Here is a 17,867-nt window from a genome sequence, read left to right as displayed (position 1 = left end):
GTACCCTAATCTCACTAGTTGTTTTTACCCTATCACCATATGGGTAGTCGATTCCTGCCATGGTGCACTGTGACTTTTTGACAAAGATCCTATCACATGTCAGTCAGGTACACGTTATGCAAGTACATGTGTAGACATGGACACATAGTAATAATACTGTACAGTCCACAGGTATATGCCCTGATCTAGGCTTCCATACACACATTCCTGGCATGATCACGACTCACGTGTGCAAATGCAGATCTTTTCCCAATCCAGATTGTGAGGCTATGCACAGGGAGTCCTCTTCAAGAAAAGATTATTCACCTATCCAACCTATTCAAGAAGTTATTCACCTGTTTGGAAGGGGAACTAAAAGCTGGATTTAGCACATACCCCCAGACCTCCTGAACACAATTATTGCTAAAATGGACTCCACACACACAGCCAAAGCTTTTGTGCACATGCCCAGTTGGATCCAGGTCTGTATCATAAACAACCCCCTTAAGGTTACTCTGAAGTAAAGATGCTTCCCCTCTCTTACTTCCCATTGCCAAATGCTGACAAAACTGAAAATTCACCGAGGAAGGTGAATGGAGTTCCTAGCCTGTGTTTTTTCATACCCTTTCCTCCCATGTCAGCCTTTGCTTTCACTACAAGCTGTAGAGAATTTAACATAACTAATTCATTTTTGAACCCAAGCAGACTGTAGTATTCTAGATCAGCCTTCCCCAACCTGGTACCTTCTAAGTGTGTTGGACTATAACACCTATCATCCACAGCCAGCATTGCCATTGCCAATAGTAGTCCAATACGTTTGGAGCGTGCAGGTTGAGGAAGGCTGATCGATCATAAGACTATAAGAAGAGCCCTGCTGGGTCAGGCCAAAGGCCTATCCAACATGCCTCAGATGCCATTAATGTCAGAATGCCCCTCCTATGCAATTTGTACCCAGCAATAACCATATCCACTGGTTCTTTCCATTCCACCAGCTTTCTATTATACCCACTATATCTATGCCCTCCTTTAAAAACAAGCACTCCCATCTTGGCTCAGAGACTTCTAGTATTAGCATATGTATAAACACCTATACATGGTGTCTCTGGTGTGTGCATTTCCCCATTCAAACCTCAGGATGGCTACCATGCCCTATAGTACACTCATTGCCTAGTTCTAACCCATCCCACCCGTTGGGGTGATCAGAAACATTTTCACCCACATCCCTTAGGGATGATTCATCTTGAACTGGATGCTACTCAACCCCTGTCAGCTTCCCCACAGGGATCAGTTTAAAAGCCACTCTGCCACCTTTTTGATATTAAGTGCCAGCAGTCAAGTTCCTTCTGGTTGAAGTAGAGCTTTTGTACAGGCCTGGCTTGTCCCAAAACATTTCCCAGCATCTTACAAATCCAAATTCCTCCTCCCAATGCCATTATCTCATTCATAAATAAATAAAACTTGGACAACTTGGATTTTAGCGTCCTACCTAGCAACCTACATTTTGCTTCCAGGACCGCACCACTACATTTCCCCATATTATTGGTGCCAACATGCACCGCAACTGCTGACTCTGCCCCAGCCCTACCTACCAGCCTATCTAGGTGGAGCATGAGATTCGCTACCTTTGCCCCAGGCAGGCAAGTCGTCATGTGGTCTACAAACCCATCACATCCCTATTTCTCTCTGAGTTTCTAATGACCGAATCACCCACTACTAGGAGCCCCCAGCTATTGAAAGGAGGGAAAACAGATCCTTATCCCAAGGACTCCCAATGTAAAGGCTATGTGGTCACCAAAACAGCTGGAACACCCAAAGACACATGGGGGGCAGGACGGGGGCAGGCAAAGCAGATTCTGCTCCATCTTGCATATTTGGAACCTTCCCACACACAGCAACTCCATGTTTGGCATTTACTGTCTGGTCCTTAGTAGCCAAGTAAGCATGTTTAGGGATGATGATCTGGACTGCAGCCTCAATGCTATGCTCTCCCTACCTCCCCAAGCAGTGAGAAGTTCCAGGGGGCAGCACTGCCAGGTTTCATTCTTTTCTATAAGAGTGAGCTCAATTGTAATCTGGGAGGAGAGTTTGAAACCAACACAAACCCTTACGTTTAAACAACTTCTTATAATGAATAAGGTTTTCTCAAGATATAATGCATGTATAATTTACATTCTTTCTTATAGGATGTGCTGACATTTCAGTCCTCTTTGTTTTGTTTTGTTTTAAAATTATTTTTTATTATAAAATGTCAACAAAAGAAAGAAAGAAAGAAAGAAGAAAGGAAAGAAAAAATGTGGCTATGTAGATGTGAATAGATCAATTTCAATGCATATATATCGATTGCATAGATATATATGAGAAAATACAGGTTTCTAAGAACTATACATAAAATTCATCAAAAGCAGACCAAATATCCAAATAAATATCCATTCACAGGTGGCGTCTACACACCACTCATTCAAATGTTGAAAGTGTTGCCAAGTCCTCAATCCATTGCGTTATAAGAGGTCAGCATTTATCCTTCCAATGTTTTAATGTAACACTCTTTTAGCTGACAGAAGGTTGTGGAGAATCCATTTGTGCTGACCTTGTGTACAAGGTCACAAGGCACAAGACCTTTCAGAAGGTCTTCAGCACAAGACCTTTCAGAAAGTGGGTAGATAATCTTAAAAAGCATGTACATCAGTAAATATTAAGGAGTGTTCCAATGCAAGATTTTTCTGTATAATGGCTTCTTCCCAAAAAGGGGCAACTACTGGGAATTGCCAAAACGTATGCTGGGGAGAGCAATCCTATGACTCCTAGACAGAGTCTGGGGGATCATAGGATAGTTTGGATTCCTGGATCTGAGGTTGGAAAGAGTGCTCTGACCTCCGAACCAGGAATTTGAGCTCCCCACCTGCTCTCCCTCTCCTTGGCAGCCAGCATGAAGAGAACCATGCCGGCTGCTTCTCCGTGGTCACAAAGGCATCTTCAGAGAGGAGGGGAAGGGGGTGTGTCAGTAGGCAGGGAGGAGAGGGGACTGGGGAGGCTGATTTACAATGTATCCTTGGGTCTTCCGCTTTGCAGAGCCCTGGCTAGGCAGGCAAAAAACCCTGTCCAGCCAAAATGCAGAGCGGGAGGAGTGCAGAGGGCTCTGCTGCTCTTCCTTCTCTGCATGGGATCATAGAATCATAGAATAGGAGGGTTGGAAGGGGCCTACAAGGCCATCGAGTCCAACCCCCTGCTCCATGCAGGAATCCAAGACTGAGCATCCCTAACAAATGGCTGTCCAGACAAATATAAACATAACAGACAAATGTTATGGATGGCCATAAGCCTTCGAGTTCGGAGGCTTATGACCATCCTGATAGGATTGTGGCCTAAAAGAAGCATTAGCTGTGTTACACCTCCAAGAATTAGCCGACTAAGACCACCCTTATTAAAGAGCTGTTGTGGCACCCAATAGCCACGAAACAAACGTTTTTGCTGAATAAGGCCTGAGATCCATAGACACATCAGATTCAGTCCTTTTTGTTGATGATGCCTGGGTGCCACAGTAAGGTAATGCTCCCATGCTGGTCCCATGCGTTGCAGGCAGCCAGATCCCCTGCTCCTCACAGTCATACTGCCCCTTGTCGCCTGGGCTGTACTGTCCCACCTCTAGACTCCACTGTTGCTTTCAGCATCTGATCCCAACTCACCAATTCACTCCTCGGGATCTCAACAACACTTTCTTCCCCGGTCTCTCATCCGCGTTTACCCCTCACCTCTTTTTCTCTTCTCCCCACCTGCCCAGTTTCTCCAGTTTAACTGCTTCTCTCCCCAACATTCTAATCTCCTCAGCAACAGTTGCCGGGAGCCATCCATGTTCTCCTCATGCCTGTCTCCCTTCCCGCTTTATCTTTCTTTAATTAATTATTTCCCACCTTTCTAGAACAAATAGTCTCCACAAAACAGTGCACAACAGAACCAAACTTATATACATTTTAAACCATATCATAGACACAATGTAAAATATAAAAAACCAGACACACCAACATTGAGGAACTTCCCGTGTCAGACCAGCAAAGATAAAACACAGACCATCTGCTGCGGCATGTTAAGTCAGGATGTTCAGGATTGCAGCCTCAATGTTTGTTATGCTCTTCCCACTTCCCCAAGCAGTGAAAAGTCGGGATATATGGATTTTTTAAATCCATTCGCATCTGCGGCCGCCATTCGCCTTCCCACGAAAGTATTTACGTAGCCTATCATGGCTAACACAGGGACGCCATTTGTGTCCCTGCGGAGGCCGTGATAGGCTACGTAAATATTTACATAGCCTATCACGGGGGAAAAAAGGGATGCAAATGGCAGTGGCTACGGCGGCTGCCAATTGCGTCCCTGCGCAGCCCAGCAGTGGCCGGATGTTGCTGTGGGTGGCCCCGGCCGGCGGCTCCGCGGAGTCGCCGCGGAGCGGAGCTGCCCAGCAAGGATTTCAGTGGGAGGAACGGAACGCCTCCTCCCCACCGCAGATGTCACGAAATGAAACAGGGGAGTCATTTCGTACATACCTACCTGAGGAGGGCAGTTGTTGTGGTAGTGTATGCCATCTTTCTGTTACCAGAGAGGAAACAGTGATTGTTCATTTCTGTATATATAATAGGGATGGGCAGGTGCCTCCCCATCCACGTTCTCCAGGCATCTGCCCAGCCCCTGTCCTGCTCGCGGGCACCCAGACCTGCACCCCAGGTCCCTGCCACTCGCTGAGCAGCCCGCACTTACCCAGGTGGCCTCGTCATATTAATGCGCATATTCATGTACATGCAAAATGGGGCCCTGAATAGCCCATATACGCAAGATTACTGGCCAGCAAATGCCTGTATTCTTGCCTATATAGGCTATTCATGGCCCCATTTGGCATATATGCAAATATGTGCTTGTTTGTGATCACCATTTTTTCCCCGAAAAATGGCAACCATGGAGCTCAGCGCTGCTGCCCAGGTGAGTGCCGGGGGCTTGGCAAGCACGGGCAAGAGGCGAGCGGAGGCAGGGGCTTGGCAAGCACAGTTCTGGGGCACAGGCGGGGGTGGGGGTTCACCTACATATCAATTCATTATTGAAGTGTGCGCAATTCTAAGATATCATTTCTGGAATATGCCAGCTGGGAGCTCCGGCTGTACCCTTAGCCTCCACACATTCAAAGGTCCCGTGCACATGGAGACTTTACACATATTTTCAAATGCATATAGACTTCCATACAAGTTAATTGGTACCCTAGAAAATGGAGAATTCTGGCTCACTCATATGGAAGCCTACCCTTGTTCAAGTGTATACACCATGCATGGGCTTCATGCATGCAGGACTCCTATATATGTGGAAGTCAGGGAGAGTAGACATGATTCCCCCAGCTCTCTCTTCCACATGTTCATTTCTCTCTAGAGGAGCACCCAAGTAACGTTGCTGCTCACAAGCGATCTCTTCTGATTCAAAATAAACAACCAAAGTGAAGACCTACCCTATACAGGTGGGAGGGTGCTCTGACACACATGTCCTGCTTGTGGGTTTCCTGTGGGCAGCTGATGGGCTACTGTGTGAACAGAATGGTGGACAAGACGGACCTTTAGTCTGATCCTGCATGGCTGTTCTTATGTTCTTCTATGAAGGGGGAGGTTCTTTAAATGGGGCATCGTGCTGCTGCACCTCCCCTCCCCATCTGTTCGTGAGTTTATGTCACATGCTGACTCCTTTTTTTCTTACTAAAAAATTTCCTAATGTTTGTGGTCAAGAAAAGAAGAAGTTAGACCCAGAGAAGGAGGAGGAGGCTGAACAGTAGCATCCATCTCTTTTCAGCTAAAGAAGATCCACTGCGCTGAGGCACTGGCATTTTTCTGACACTGCAGCACACCTGACCTGTGCTGAATGGACCTCTTCACTCCAGGGACAATGGGCCCAGCTGTCTTCATACTTCTGGTAGCAGCTGATATCTGGCATGGTAGGTCTACTTTTTGCTGATGGTAGGATGGTGGTAGCCAGGAATTAGGCTAGCCTAGCCTTCCCCAACCTTGTGCCCTCCCATTATGGGAGTTGTAGTCCAACACATACCAGGTGGGGAAGGCTGGGCTAGATTAACCAATAGTCTGAGTATAAGGTAGCTCCTTAAATCTGTTCACTAGAAACACTTCTGAATCAGCTTCAGTGAGTGTTTACAGTGACTCTAATGTCTGTCTGGAAAAAAACCATGATCCTGTCAGAATGTGTTGCCTTCCTTTTCCCCAATTAAATAGGACATTGGTGCCAGTTCAAACACACTTCATCTTTCCGTAAAGACTGCAGCTCTTGTTTTTTAAACTTGACTTTACTCTTCCATAGTTAAGGTCATACTGACCCTTTGTGCATGAACGGAATAATCAGTTGAATATTCAAGTGTGAAGCTTAGGTTTTCTATATGATGGCCAGTTCTGAGAAATGGGATCTGGGAGTTTTCACATTTTTAACAGTAGGCCGTATCATGGACTACGATACAGACCAACGCAACTTAGGTTCTTATATGAGATGCAGGGCCGGCCCTCCCATGAAGCAGGGTGAGGTGCCCATATCAGGCAGCAGAGCAGGAAGAGCTGTAAATTGTGCCACTCCCCCACAGGAGGGCCCACCACCACCACCACTGCTCCACCACCTCCAGCAGGTGTCTTGGAGAGCCCCACCATCCGTTGTCCTGCCATGGCATTTGTTGCAGCAAGAGGGTGGCTGGCAGGGCTCTTTAGAGTAGCAGCCTTCCCTCAGTTTGCCTTGTCGCACAGCTGGAAGAAGCAGCTGCTGGGTATTCTTAAGACCCAGGCAAGGTATTGATCCTGCAGCCACTTCTTCCGGCCGTGCGGCTCTCCATGTGATGAGGCAAACAGAGGGCCAGGGGCAGCGGCAAAGCTAAGAGAGGCACGACGTGGGGGTGGCCAGCAGCGGATGGCAGTGGGGGGAAGGGGTGTGATGCGGTGCCGGCAGCCCATGTTCTCTCTCAGCTCAGGTGGCGAGAAAGCTTGCACAGGTAGTTGCTAAAGTGAAGTCCTTCAGTGTTGGATGAGACTGTTTATATCCAAGTAAGAGAACTGATGTGATACTGTCTCATCTGGAAGGGATTGGAGGTTTTCTTTGCCAGAAAATGATGTCTAGTCATTCTAGTTTTTAATTGTTTCTTTAAAAAGAAAAGAAAAGAAAGTTCAACACCATCATACAGCATCTAGAGACAGTCAATATGTTTAAAATTGGAATAAATAAGAGAAAATCTTGGTACATTTCTGATTAATGGAATGTCTTCACTCAATCTCTAGTTACCTTCCCAAACTGACCAAAAAGATGCATTTCCCCCCCTTAAGTACTCCCCTTACATTTCCCATGAATGTCTCCTGTCTTGTACTTATTCCAACACACAATAAAAAAGACCCCTAGTTTCAAAATTCTGACTTCTGCAAAAGGAAGAAAGCTTCTGACCACAGAATTTGATTTGTCATATTTATTATTCATCCATCCATTGTGCACAGTACTGTAGACATCCCCAACAGGTGTGGGGGGGGGGCATCAAAGGTGCAGGGGGGCATCAAAGGTTTGCTGTCACAGTGTTGTTCAGCTGGAAAACATGTGTAAAAAATTGAATGTGCTGGTTTAGCTTCCAAATGTAGCAGTACAGGATGAAGAAGTGACATGCCTGGTTTTCATGACTTTGGTGGAAAAGTGTAGCAATGTGGTAAAGCCAATAGCCAGCAGTTACTGAAAGTGCTAAGGAAGTGGGTGAGAAAGAGTGTGGCTGACATTCCGAAGCTTCATGCAAAAAATTGTTCTGGTCAGCATAAGAAATGGTAGCAGAGATATTCCTCCAGATTTTGAAGAAACTGTGGAAGCTAGTTTTACATTCTCATTTTACATATCCCCATATATATGACCAAATAATACCATATAGCTGTCAAGGGCTCCTTGGAGGGCTCTCTCAGTCTAATTTAGTAGCCAAGTCCAGACACAAAGGGATTCTTTTCAAAGCTTTATTCTTCTTTTGCAACTTAACAGCTCTACAGGTAGCAACTAGATCTGAGCAGCAGCATCCCTATGCCTTAAGTTAGAACAGTTGGTCCCCGTTTGAAAGGCAATTACTGGCAGACCCCTGAATATAAGGACTAGGGAGAATCCCTCCCCTTTTCCCTTGGGTCCTCTGGGCGCAACCGTTCTTTGAGCGCCAACCGGGCGCTACGCCTCCTTTCTGCGCTCTCCATTTGGCGCCGCTCTCTGCGTCTGCGCCGCGCATCCAACCAGTCTGCTATCGGTGTTGGGTCACTCCCTGGACTGCTTTCTAATCTAGGAATGTTGGTGGGAGGAATCTCTGTCAGCTGCGGGCCCTGGGAAAAAGGGGCGCGCTCCTCTCCCAGGAGCGACTGCTCTTCCTCCGAATCAGAACTACTCTGGGATTCTCATTCTATGGGCTCAGTGTCCACCCTGACAATAGCTGAATACCACAGATGTTATAGTGTTCTGTGTTGGGACATTCATCACAGTTAACACCACTGATATATGAACTGTAGCATCTAAATATGGAAGAAGAGTTAACTACATGAGAAGCCGAATGTCAGGCTCCACCCAGTTCTAAGACCTTTTGTATGTGTGTTGTGCACTGGTCATACCTTACTCATGGTTGTTTACTGGGTTCTTTAGATGGTGTTGTGACTCTCCAGTTCCACTTCTGTTTTTTAAGAGCACTTTTCTGGGTTTTTTGGAGAGCAGGGAAAATGGAGTGTTATGGAGCTCATAATGTAACATGGAGTAGAGGAATGTAATGGGATTTACTTCTGAATAAAAGTGTGTAGGGATGCACTGCACACACTCATTTCTGAGGAAATGAGGCCTGGTCTGGGAGGGACAGGGAGAGGTCAGATAGCCTCCTGCTCCTAAGAGTGTCCCAGCCACCTATACCAGTGCAAATCTAAGCACTGAATAGTAAGCAGCTAAAACGGCTTCAGTACTGACCAAAGGAAGAGCAAAATGGATCTGCTCTACTTGATGCTTAAATAAAATAGTTAAAAGATGATGGAAAAATACTATCCCCTCCAGATTCACTGGATATGCACATGATGTATAGAACATGGTTGTGCAAGTATGCTCGTGAACACTGCCACAAGTCTTCCCCACCACTTCCCGTGCAACTTTGTGTCCTTTTTAAACTATCATGTTTTGTTTTTATTTTATTTTTTAATCTTGAGGCTTAGTGTTCCCTTGCTACCCCACTACTATCAACAAGCAATTACTAGCCCTCTAGAAAACCCTTCCCTAAATGTAGCAAACACCGGTAGTGTTTTTCACACACACCCCATTTTTAATGACTTCTGAAATGAATTTTGACCAAGATTTGTAGTTCTCCATCCAAGACATAGTCTAAATTTAATTTGATATAGCTCAGCAGTTTTGGAACTGTGTTCTAGGAAACCCCAGGGTTCCTTAGAAGCTTAACAAGCAGTAACGGCAGATGGTAGAGTTAGAAAATTTTCATGCATGAAAAAAAAACAGCCCAAAATAGTGTGTATATTGACAATAAGGGGTAAAACTTAAATTTTTGCTTTCTCATCCTTATAAGTAGAAAAATTATCACAATATCAAATGGCTGAAACTAGGTCAGGGAAATCAGAGTAGTTGTACTTCAAGTATATGGTCCTGGTGCTAATAAACGTCTTCATTTTTTACCAGTGCAAACACAGACACAGCCAACAATTATAACAATGAAATGCTTGTGCAAACTTTACTATCTAAATTATATTTCATCTTCATATAATTAATAAAAGGAGAGCATTTCTTAACAAAAACTAAAACAAAACATCTACTGTAGGCTGGCAGTACTCATATTAATATATTCAACTAATTTTCATCCATCTTCCAAGCTTTCACCATAAGAGCAAATAGATCACACTATTTCTTGGCAACTAAAATCTAGAAACTAAAATTCATAGTATTCCTTCTGAACTGTGCCACCCAAATTTCAATGAAAACAAGGAAGAGGCTGATTTATCATCAATCCTCTTGTGTGGCAATGTAGGAAGGTACCAAACCAAGTCAGAGCATTCGTCCATCTAGCCTAGTATTGTCGACACTGACTGGCAGTGGCTCTCTAGAGGTTCAGGCAGGATGGAGTCTATTCAAACCCTACCTGGAGATGCCAGAGCTTGGACTTGGGACCTTCTGAATGCAAAGCATGTGCCCTACCACTGAGCTATGGCCCTTCCTCACAAAAGGAGATGCTATGCCCCCAAACTCTTTGCTTTTGGACAGCTCCACCAGATACACAGAAAATCAGGGTTATGTTCTGTGAATTTGCCAACCCCATTTCTGTCCCATTCTGTATATGTTACTGAAACAGTGAGGCGTTAAGAACAAGTGATACATATCTCCTATAAGGTTTTCTTTTATAACAACACATGGCAACCTGTGCTAGATACTTCATATAACTTAAGTGACGAACGGCATTGGTCATTGATGTCATCAGCATTGCTCCACTCTTCTTAAATGCATTTTCTTTAGCTTCTTGAAGAGCAAGCAAAACCTGGCAGTAAAGCAAATGAGGCTTTTATTGTGCAATCACACAATGACTCCACCACAGAATTTTACACGGGACAAAGACAACTTCCACTTGTAACCGTGCCATGTTTTCCCACCGCTTCTTCTGTCTTATTTTCTTTTCAGGAAAAAAACACATGGAGGGAGTAATCCTATGGCCCCTAGATAGAGTCGGGGGGGGGGGGAGGCATAGGATAGTTGAGATTTCCCAGTCCAAGACTGGAGACAGAGCTCTGACCTCGGAGCGGTGAGAGAACCACCACCCTCCCCGCCCCCCTTGCAGCTGGTGTGGAAAGAATGGCACCAGATGTCCTCTGAAGTTGGGAAAGTGACCTTGGAGAGGGGGAAAGGGGGGCATTTCAGTGGGTGGTGAGGGGAAAAGACTGGAGAGGCCAGGCTACTAACTAACTTGAAGCTAGTCCAGCCTCCTTCCCTCCCCCTCCGAAACGCCCTCACTAGATGGGGGCGGGGGGAAGCCCATCTAGCGAAAAATGCAGGATGCGAGGGCAGGGAGGCGAAGGTAGCCTCCACCACTCCTCCCTCTCTGCATAGGATGACCTCCAAATTCAGGGGCTTACAATCATCAAGGGCACAGCCCATAGGGGTGTGCCCTAAGGAAGAAAAGATGAAACAGCTGCACAGTGCCTTTTGATTGGTAGTGTTGGGAGCCTCCATCTGGAAGTGCCCTCTGTCTCTTCCTGTCATACATTAATGGCAAGGAAAATCAATAACAACACAGCTCAGTTGTACAGATTAGGGATGCAATGTTTATTCAATTAATTATTAGTTCAATTCTTTTAAAAAAAACCCACACACATTAAACTGGAACAGTGCCCCAATTAATCAGATAGCAGATTTTAGAAAACATTTTATTTTTTGACATTTTTCACTTACAGAAATAAATAAGTAAATAAAATATAATTAACATGGCATGAGTCTAACAAGACATGAACAGATCATCAGGATTATTAAGAAGGAGACACATTCTCATTATTAAGACGTGCTTATAGACAAAAAGAGGCATTCTCCCTTCTCTCACATACAGGAGAAATGCCTCTGCTCAGATGATGTCTACTAATGACAAATGTGCATTTTCTTAATATGCTTCTTGCTTCAAAGGGAGTGTTTTACTCATATGCAAATTTAATCAATAGAGTAATCAATGTTGCTTTATTTTTCTTTGTTTATTAATCAGATTGTGCCTTTCCATTAAAAATAGTGCTCAAGGCAGCTAATAATAAAATACAGATAATATAGAGTCATAACTAAAACATAAACATGTATAAATTAAAAACCTCAATTAAAAACACATCTATTAAAACACATCAGTATGAAATAAATGAACACCACCCACCATATTAAAAACTAATGCAGCAACAAGTCAACTTAAGAACCAAAAGCCTGCCTGAATAAAAATGTCTTTGCCTGCCAGCAGAAGGACAACAGGGATGGAGCTAACCTGGCCTCCCTTGGCAGAGAATTCCAGAGCCTGGGAGCAGCCCCCAAGAAGGCCCTGTCTTGCATTCCCACCAAATGTGCCTCCAATGGTGTTGGGACAGAGAAAAGGGCCTTTCCCGAGGATCTTAAAACCTAGGCAAGGGAGAATTGTTGTTGTTCAGTCGTTCAGTCGTGTCCGACTCTTCGTGACCCCATGGACCATAGCACGCCAGGCCTTCCTGCCCTCCGCTCTCTCCTGGAGTGTGCTCAAGTCCATATTCATTGCATCCGTGATGCTATCTAGCCATCTCATCCTCTGCCGTCCCCTTCTCCTTTTGCCTTCAGTCTTTCCCAGCATCAGGGTCTTTTCCAGGGAGTTTTCTCTTCGCATTAGGTGGCCAAAATATTTGAGCTTCAGCTTCAGTATCTATCCTTCCAATGAGCACTCAGGGTTAATTTCCTTTAGGATGGACTGATTTGACCTTGCAGTCCAGGGACTCGTTAAGAGTCTTCTCCAGCACCACAGTTCCAAAGCATCAATTCTTCGGCGCTCAGCCTTCCTTATAGTCCAGCTCTCACAGCCATACGTTGCTACTGGGAAAACCATAGCTTTGATTATGCGGACCTTTGTCGGCAAGGTGATGTCTCTGCTTCTTACTATGCTGTCTGGTTTGCCATAGCTTTCCTCCCAAGGAGAAAGCATCTTTTAATTTCATGGCTACAGTCACCGTCTGTGGTGATCTTGGAGCCCAAGAAAGTAAAATCTGTCACTGCTTCCATTTCTTCCCCTTCTATATGCCAGGAAGTGATGGGGCCAGATGCCATGATCTTCGTTTTTTTAATGTTGAGTTTCAAACCAGCTTTTGCACTCTCCACTTTCACCCTCAACAAGAGGCTCTTTAGATCCTCTTCGCTTTCTGCCATTAGGGTGGTGTCGTCTGCATATCGGAGGTTGTTGATAATTCTCCCGGCAATCTTAATTCCGACCTGTGATTCATCCAACCCGGCGTTTCTCGTGATGTACTCTGCATATAAGTTAAATAAGCAGGGCGACAATATGCAGCCTTGTCATACTCCATTCCCAATTTTGAACCACTCGGTTGTTCCATGTCTGGTTCTTACTGTTGCTTCTTGACCCTCGTACAGGTTTCTCAGGAGACAGGTAAGGTGGTCTGGTACTCCCATATCTTTAAGAATTTGCCAGAGTTTGTTGTGTTCCACACAATCAAAGGCTTTAGTGTAGTCAATGAAGCAGAAATAGACGTTTTTCTGGAATTCTCTTGCTTTCTCCATGATCCAGTGAATGTTGGCGATTTGATCTCTAGTTCCTCTGCCTCTTCAGAACCCAGCTTGTACTTCCGGTAGTTCTCGGTTAGCATACTGCTGAAGCCTAGCTTGTAGGATTTTGAGCGTAACCTTGCTGGCATGTGAAATACAAGGGAGAATGCTGTCTTTCAAATAGCCTGTTCCCAAGTTGACTAACGGGACGATCCTATCCATGTCAACTCAGAAGTATGTCCCACTGAGTTCTATGGGACTTACTCTTCAGTAAGTGAGAACAGGATTGCAGCCTAAACTCATATGATTAATCAGTTAACAGTGCAATGCTGTACATGGCTATACAGAAGTTCCATTAAGTTTAACCATGTTGCAGTTGTAGTACTAAAACATCCAACAGAAAAGGGATTAATGCTGCATCCAGATGAGGCTTTTTTTTTTTTAATCTCTCTCTCTATTTTTTTATAAGTGAAATAAACAATACCAACAACATTGTCAAAATCTACAGTTTCCAACATTACAGTATTCTGGAGAAGAAAAAAATAAGGAGGAAAGCAAAAGAGAGAGAGAGAGAGAGAGAGAGAGAAAGACCCAAAAGATTATATCTAAGCTTCAATGAAAGCAAACCAAATATCCAAATATAAGTCCAATTGTAAATTATACCTATACAGCACTCTTCCAGACATTGCAGGTATTATTAAATCTTCAATCTGCTGCTCCATAAACTGTGAGCCTTGTGTTTCAATGTTATAACTTCAGTCTTATAGCAAATAAACGGGAGGAAACTATCCTTTTCCATTAACCATATATTACCATTCCATTGACACATATTAGTAAACAACCAAACATTAAAAGTTTAACCAACATGAAATAATCATAATCATAATCCCATAATAATGATAGTAATACTAATATTAATGATAATTTTTTTAAAAAGGAGAAGAAGAAGAAGAAGAAGAAGAAGAAGAAGAAGAAGAAGAAGAAGAAGAAGAAGAAGAAATTTAACACAAGGATAAAAAATAAAAAATAAAAACAAACCATTTATGTATTTTAAGTAATATCATATCTAAAAATTTACTTATATGTATATACCCACATACACACATACAATATAACACACAAAGGAGAAAGAAAACAAAAATATGCAAACATTTAATCTGGCAAGCTTCCCAGACATCCTATCAGCTAAATCCCAAACAAGACTTCAGAGGAACAGTAAAAATAGCTAAGTTCCAACTCAGGAGGCTGAGAAAGTTGGCTGCCTTGTTTTAATGTTAACACCAATGAGAAATGATTCAGCCGCTTCAGGATTTAAAAACTTTTTCATCTGGCCTTCAAAAAGAATGCAAAATGTAGCAGGATATTTAATATGGTATTGCAGGTTATTTTGCTTTGCCAAACTATCCAGATGAGGCTTTTATGACACCATTGCCTTGCCTCTTTCACGGAATTTTATGGAGGTTCCAGACAACTTTGTCTTCCACTTGTAACCCTCCCATGTTTCCCCTAGCTTCTTCTGTCTTTTTTCTCACTGCTGAAAAAAATCTGTTAAGGAGAAAAAGATGGAACAGACACAATGCCTTGTGATTGTTAGCGCTAGGAGCTGTCCGTCTGAAAACATCCTAGGATGCCCTCTGTGGCACCATTTGAATCAGAGCTAACGTGCTTCCATGACTCAAATGTTCTTTTCTTACATTTTAAACATACACACACACACACACACACACACAGAGTCAAATTTGTTTCAGTGGATTGCCATGAATATGCAGAGAAAGTCACATAGAATAAAGACCCTCCACACCCCACCCACAAAACTTTTAGAGTGAAGTACAAAAAGCAGAAGTGAAAGAATGGCAATGCCGAGGCACTAAATAAGGAAAAAGTCGGGTGGAGAGGAGCCACATAGCCCAGAACAGAAGCAGACCTTTGAAATGTGTTTCCTCTGCTACTGAAGGGTACTGGTGAGGTTTTTATTCACAATGCCTTACTCAGCACATCTGAGACACTGATTCAGTTTTCACTTCCCCATCTTCCTATTATAAATCTTCTCAGCGGTCCAGATAATTTGCTGACAATGCGAACAAGGAACTGGCTTCTTCTTCATCCAGCACAGCCAATGTTTGACATCTTTTTTTTCCCCTTTCTTCCTTCCTTCCTTCCTTTCCCTTTGATTCAGGCTGAGGATTGAGTAGAAGCCAGTTTTTGATATTTATGAAATAATAAAGCTGCCATCTAAACCCAAAACCTGATCCACTGAAAAATTCCGAGCCTCTGGGGTATTTATGGGCTATGCACTGAAGCACTAATTGATGGAGGCCCTAACCACCATTTCTGCCTTGGGCAATGACTTGATCATTTTACCTGAGATGAACAGTAGAAATCTTCAGAAGGTTATGATGCACCTGAAGATCATTCCAGGCTCTCTGATCCTAACCCTCTGCAGGACCCTATAGGCCAATCTTCCCCAACCTCCTGCCCTTCAGGTGTGTGGGACTGCAACTCCTGTCATCTCCAACCAGCATGACCTCCAGCCAGCTGGCTGGGGATGACAGGAGTTGTAGTCCAACACATTTGGTGGAAGGGCAGCAGGTTGGGGACAGCTTCTATAGACCTTAGCCCACATCCACACTGACAGCTGCTATATTTGGATTTCCAAAATTCTGGTACTTAAGGGCGCAATTCTATCGGGATAGGCGGCCACCTCGACCACCTATCCAATGCAGGGCAGGAGAAGTGCAGAGGGGATCGTCCCCTCCATGTTTCAGCCACCCTGCATTTGCAGCTAGACAGCTGATTTCAGTGGTCAAGCCGCGGGAAGAAGGAGTGGGGGAGGTGGCTGCAAGACAACACATAGGATGTGTCGTACTGGCATTTCTGCCTTCCCTGCCCCGGAACGCCCACCGGAATGCCCCATTTTCACCGCTCTGTGCTCGTCTTCCGAGTGTGGAGTGCAGAGCCGTTCCAAGCTGCCTGAGAGGCGGTGTGGGAAGGGAGGAAAGACAGTTCTCTGGGAACCAACCTTGGAGTGCAGGCTCCAAGGTCGGTTCCCGGAAACCAACATATCCTATGGCCATCTAGCTGCTGACTAGCAGCCACAGGATTGCTCCCTAAGAATATAAGAGCCCTGCTGGATCAGACCAAAGGCCTACCTAGTCCTGTATCCTGTTTCCTACAGTGGCAAACTATAGCTACAGGTATAAGATCAACCCCACAGGTCGCTGTGGCTACTCCACCACCAGACACCCTGAGCCCGGGAGGCAGCTGCAGAAGAACCACACACCTGCACCCTGCAGTACCATACGCAGTAGTGTGTGAAACAATGTCCCTGAACTGAACTCAACAGTCTGGTGCCCCAGTGTGCATGCATTAGTTACACTCTTTGCTGAGCAGTTGTGCACTGGAAGCAAAGCTACTGACTTTTATGTTTTTAATTATTAAAATGTTATATTCAAAACATAATAAGCAAGAAATTGGAACATTGGCCCATTCACATTTCAAACACTGGGTCGTCTCTTTTGCAAATTACCCCTTTTAATGGTGTTACAGAAGGGCATCAGAAACCCAGTCTAACTTTTTCACTTCTCAGATTCCACAGCATGATCAGAAGCCTTTCCAGAAGTGGTCACAGGTTGGTGGTGGTCTCTGGTCTGAGTTCTCTCTGCTAGTATATGTGATAACGCTTTGTCATGCAGCATAAAATGGGTTCAGTTGGTTTGTCCTTTCGATAGATGAAATTGGTGGGTTAATTTTTTCATTATCACTGCCCTCCACTGTTTTCTATACCATATGTCTTGAGTTAGTTCCCCAGGCAATTTCTAGTGCTGAATGGTTGCTAAATGGGATGAGTGATTATTAAACAGGTACAATCCAAATCTTTTCCCCGTGTTATTTTAAACCCCTCTGGTGAGCCTGTAGATTCCTGTCAGAAACATATATATTGAACAATGCCCCTTTAGGGTCCGTTGCCAGTGCCATATTTATAAGTAGTGATGGTTGAACTTACTCCAAATGAGTTCATTATTTCCTTAGAAAGTAATTAATTCAATTGTGTAATCTCAGACTATAGTTCTTAATTTGAGATTTCATTCTATGCATATGAGTTTTTGCACATGCATAGTATCAAAATGCATTTGGGGAGCTGTCGTTTGAATTCACGTAGTGCATACTGACATCCTGAGTCCCCATGTTATGTACTTCTTCCTGATTGGTAGTATCCATGCAACCTTTCTCCCTAGTGTTTACTCACCTAGTGTTTACTCACCATTGCTGACCAGTTCAGTGTAGAGGAAAGACAAATGGCACTGCAGAGTCCTCTTCACAGAGCCAGAGCCATGGCTGTGAAGACAGAAGATTAATCTGGGTTAATCCAACAAACTCAGTGCATGCACAGAAGTGCCGTAATTTAGATGTACGTCCTCTGAACCTTGCAATCTATTCCAAAATTAATAATGAATGTATTAAAAAGGCAAGCATTAGGAATGCACACATTTCAACCAACGAGTCAACTAATTACTAAATCTGGCAGCATCACTACTTATAAGTATGTTTTCAAATGGAAGGAGGTCTCTGGCCACTTCTTCTTAAACCACAAGTTTGGATGTAAAAATTCCTCACCTGTGCAATCT

At 44.1% G+C, this 17,867-nt stretch overlaps 1 protein-coding gene across 1 annotated transcript in view; it reads left to right on the top strand.

Moving 5' to 3' along the window:
* Nucleotides 1–5,748: 5,748 nt before the first annotated feature.
* The window catches only part of CSF1R (colony stimulating factor 1 receptor), a 54,974-nt gene continuing 42,855 nt past the window's right edge, over nt 5,749–17,867 (top strand). Inside the window, exon 1 of the mRNA XM_084839149.1 lies at nt 5,749–5,935. Within this exon, the coding sequence (XP_084695275.1) occupies nt 5,863–5,935 (73 nt within the window). The 5' untranslated portion in view covers nt 5,749–5,862. The remainder of the gene's footprint in view (nt 5,936–17,867) is intronic.

The sequence above is a fragment of the Heloderma suspectum genome, chromosome 2 (assembly GCF_057233095.1).
Source record: "Heloderma suspectum isolate Gila_16-S chromosome 2, 16-S_ref, whole genome shotgun sequence".
Classification (NCBI taxonomy): domain Eukaryota; kingdom Metazoa; phylum Chordata; class Lepidosauria; order Squamata; family Helodermatidae; genus Heloderma; species Heloderma suspectum.
This window is presented reverse-complemented; position numbering and strand designations above follow the sequence as displayed.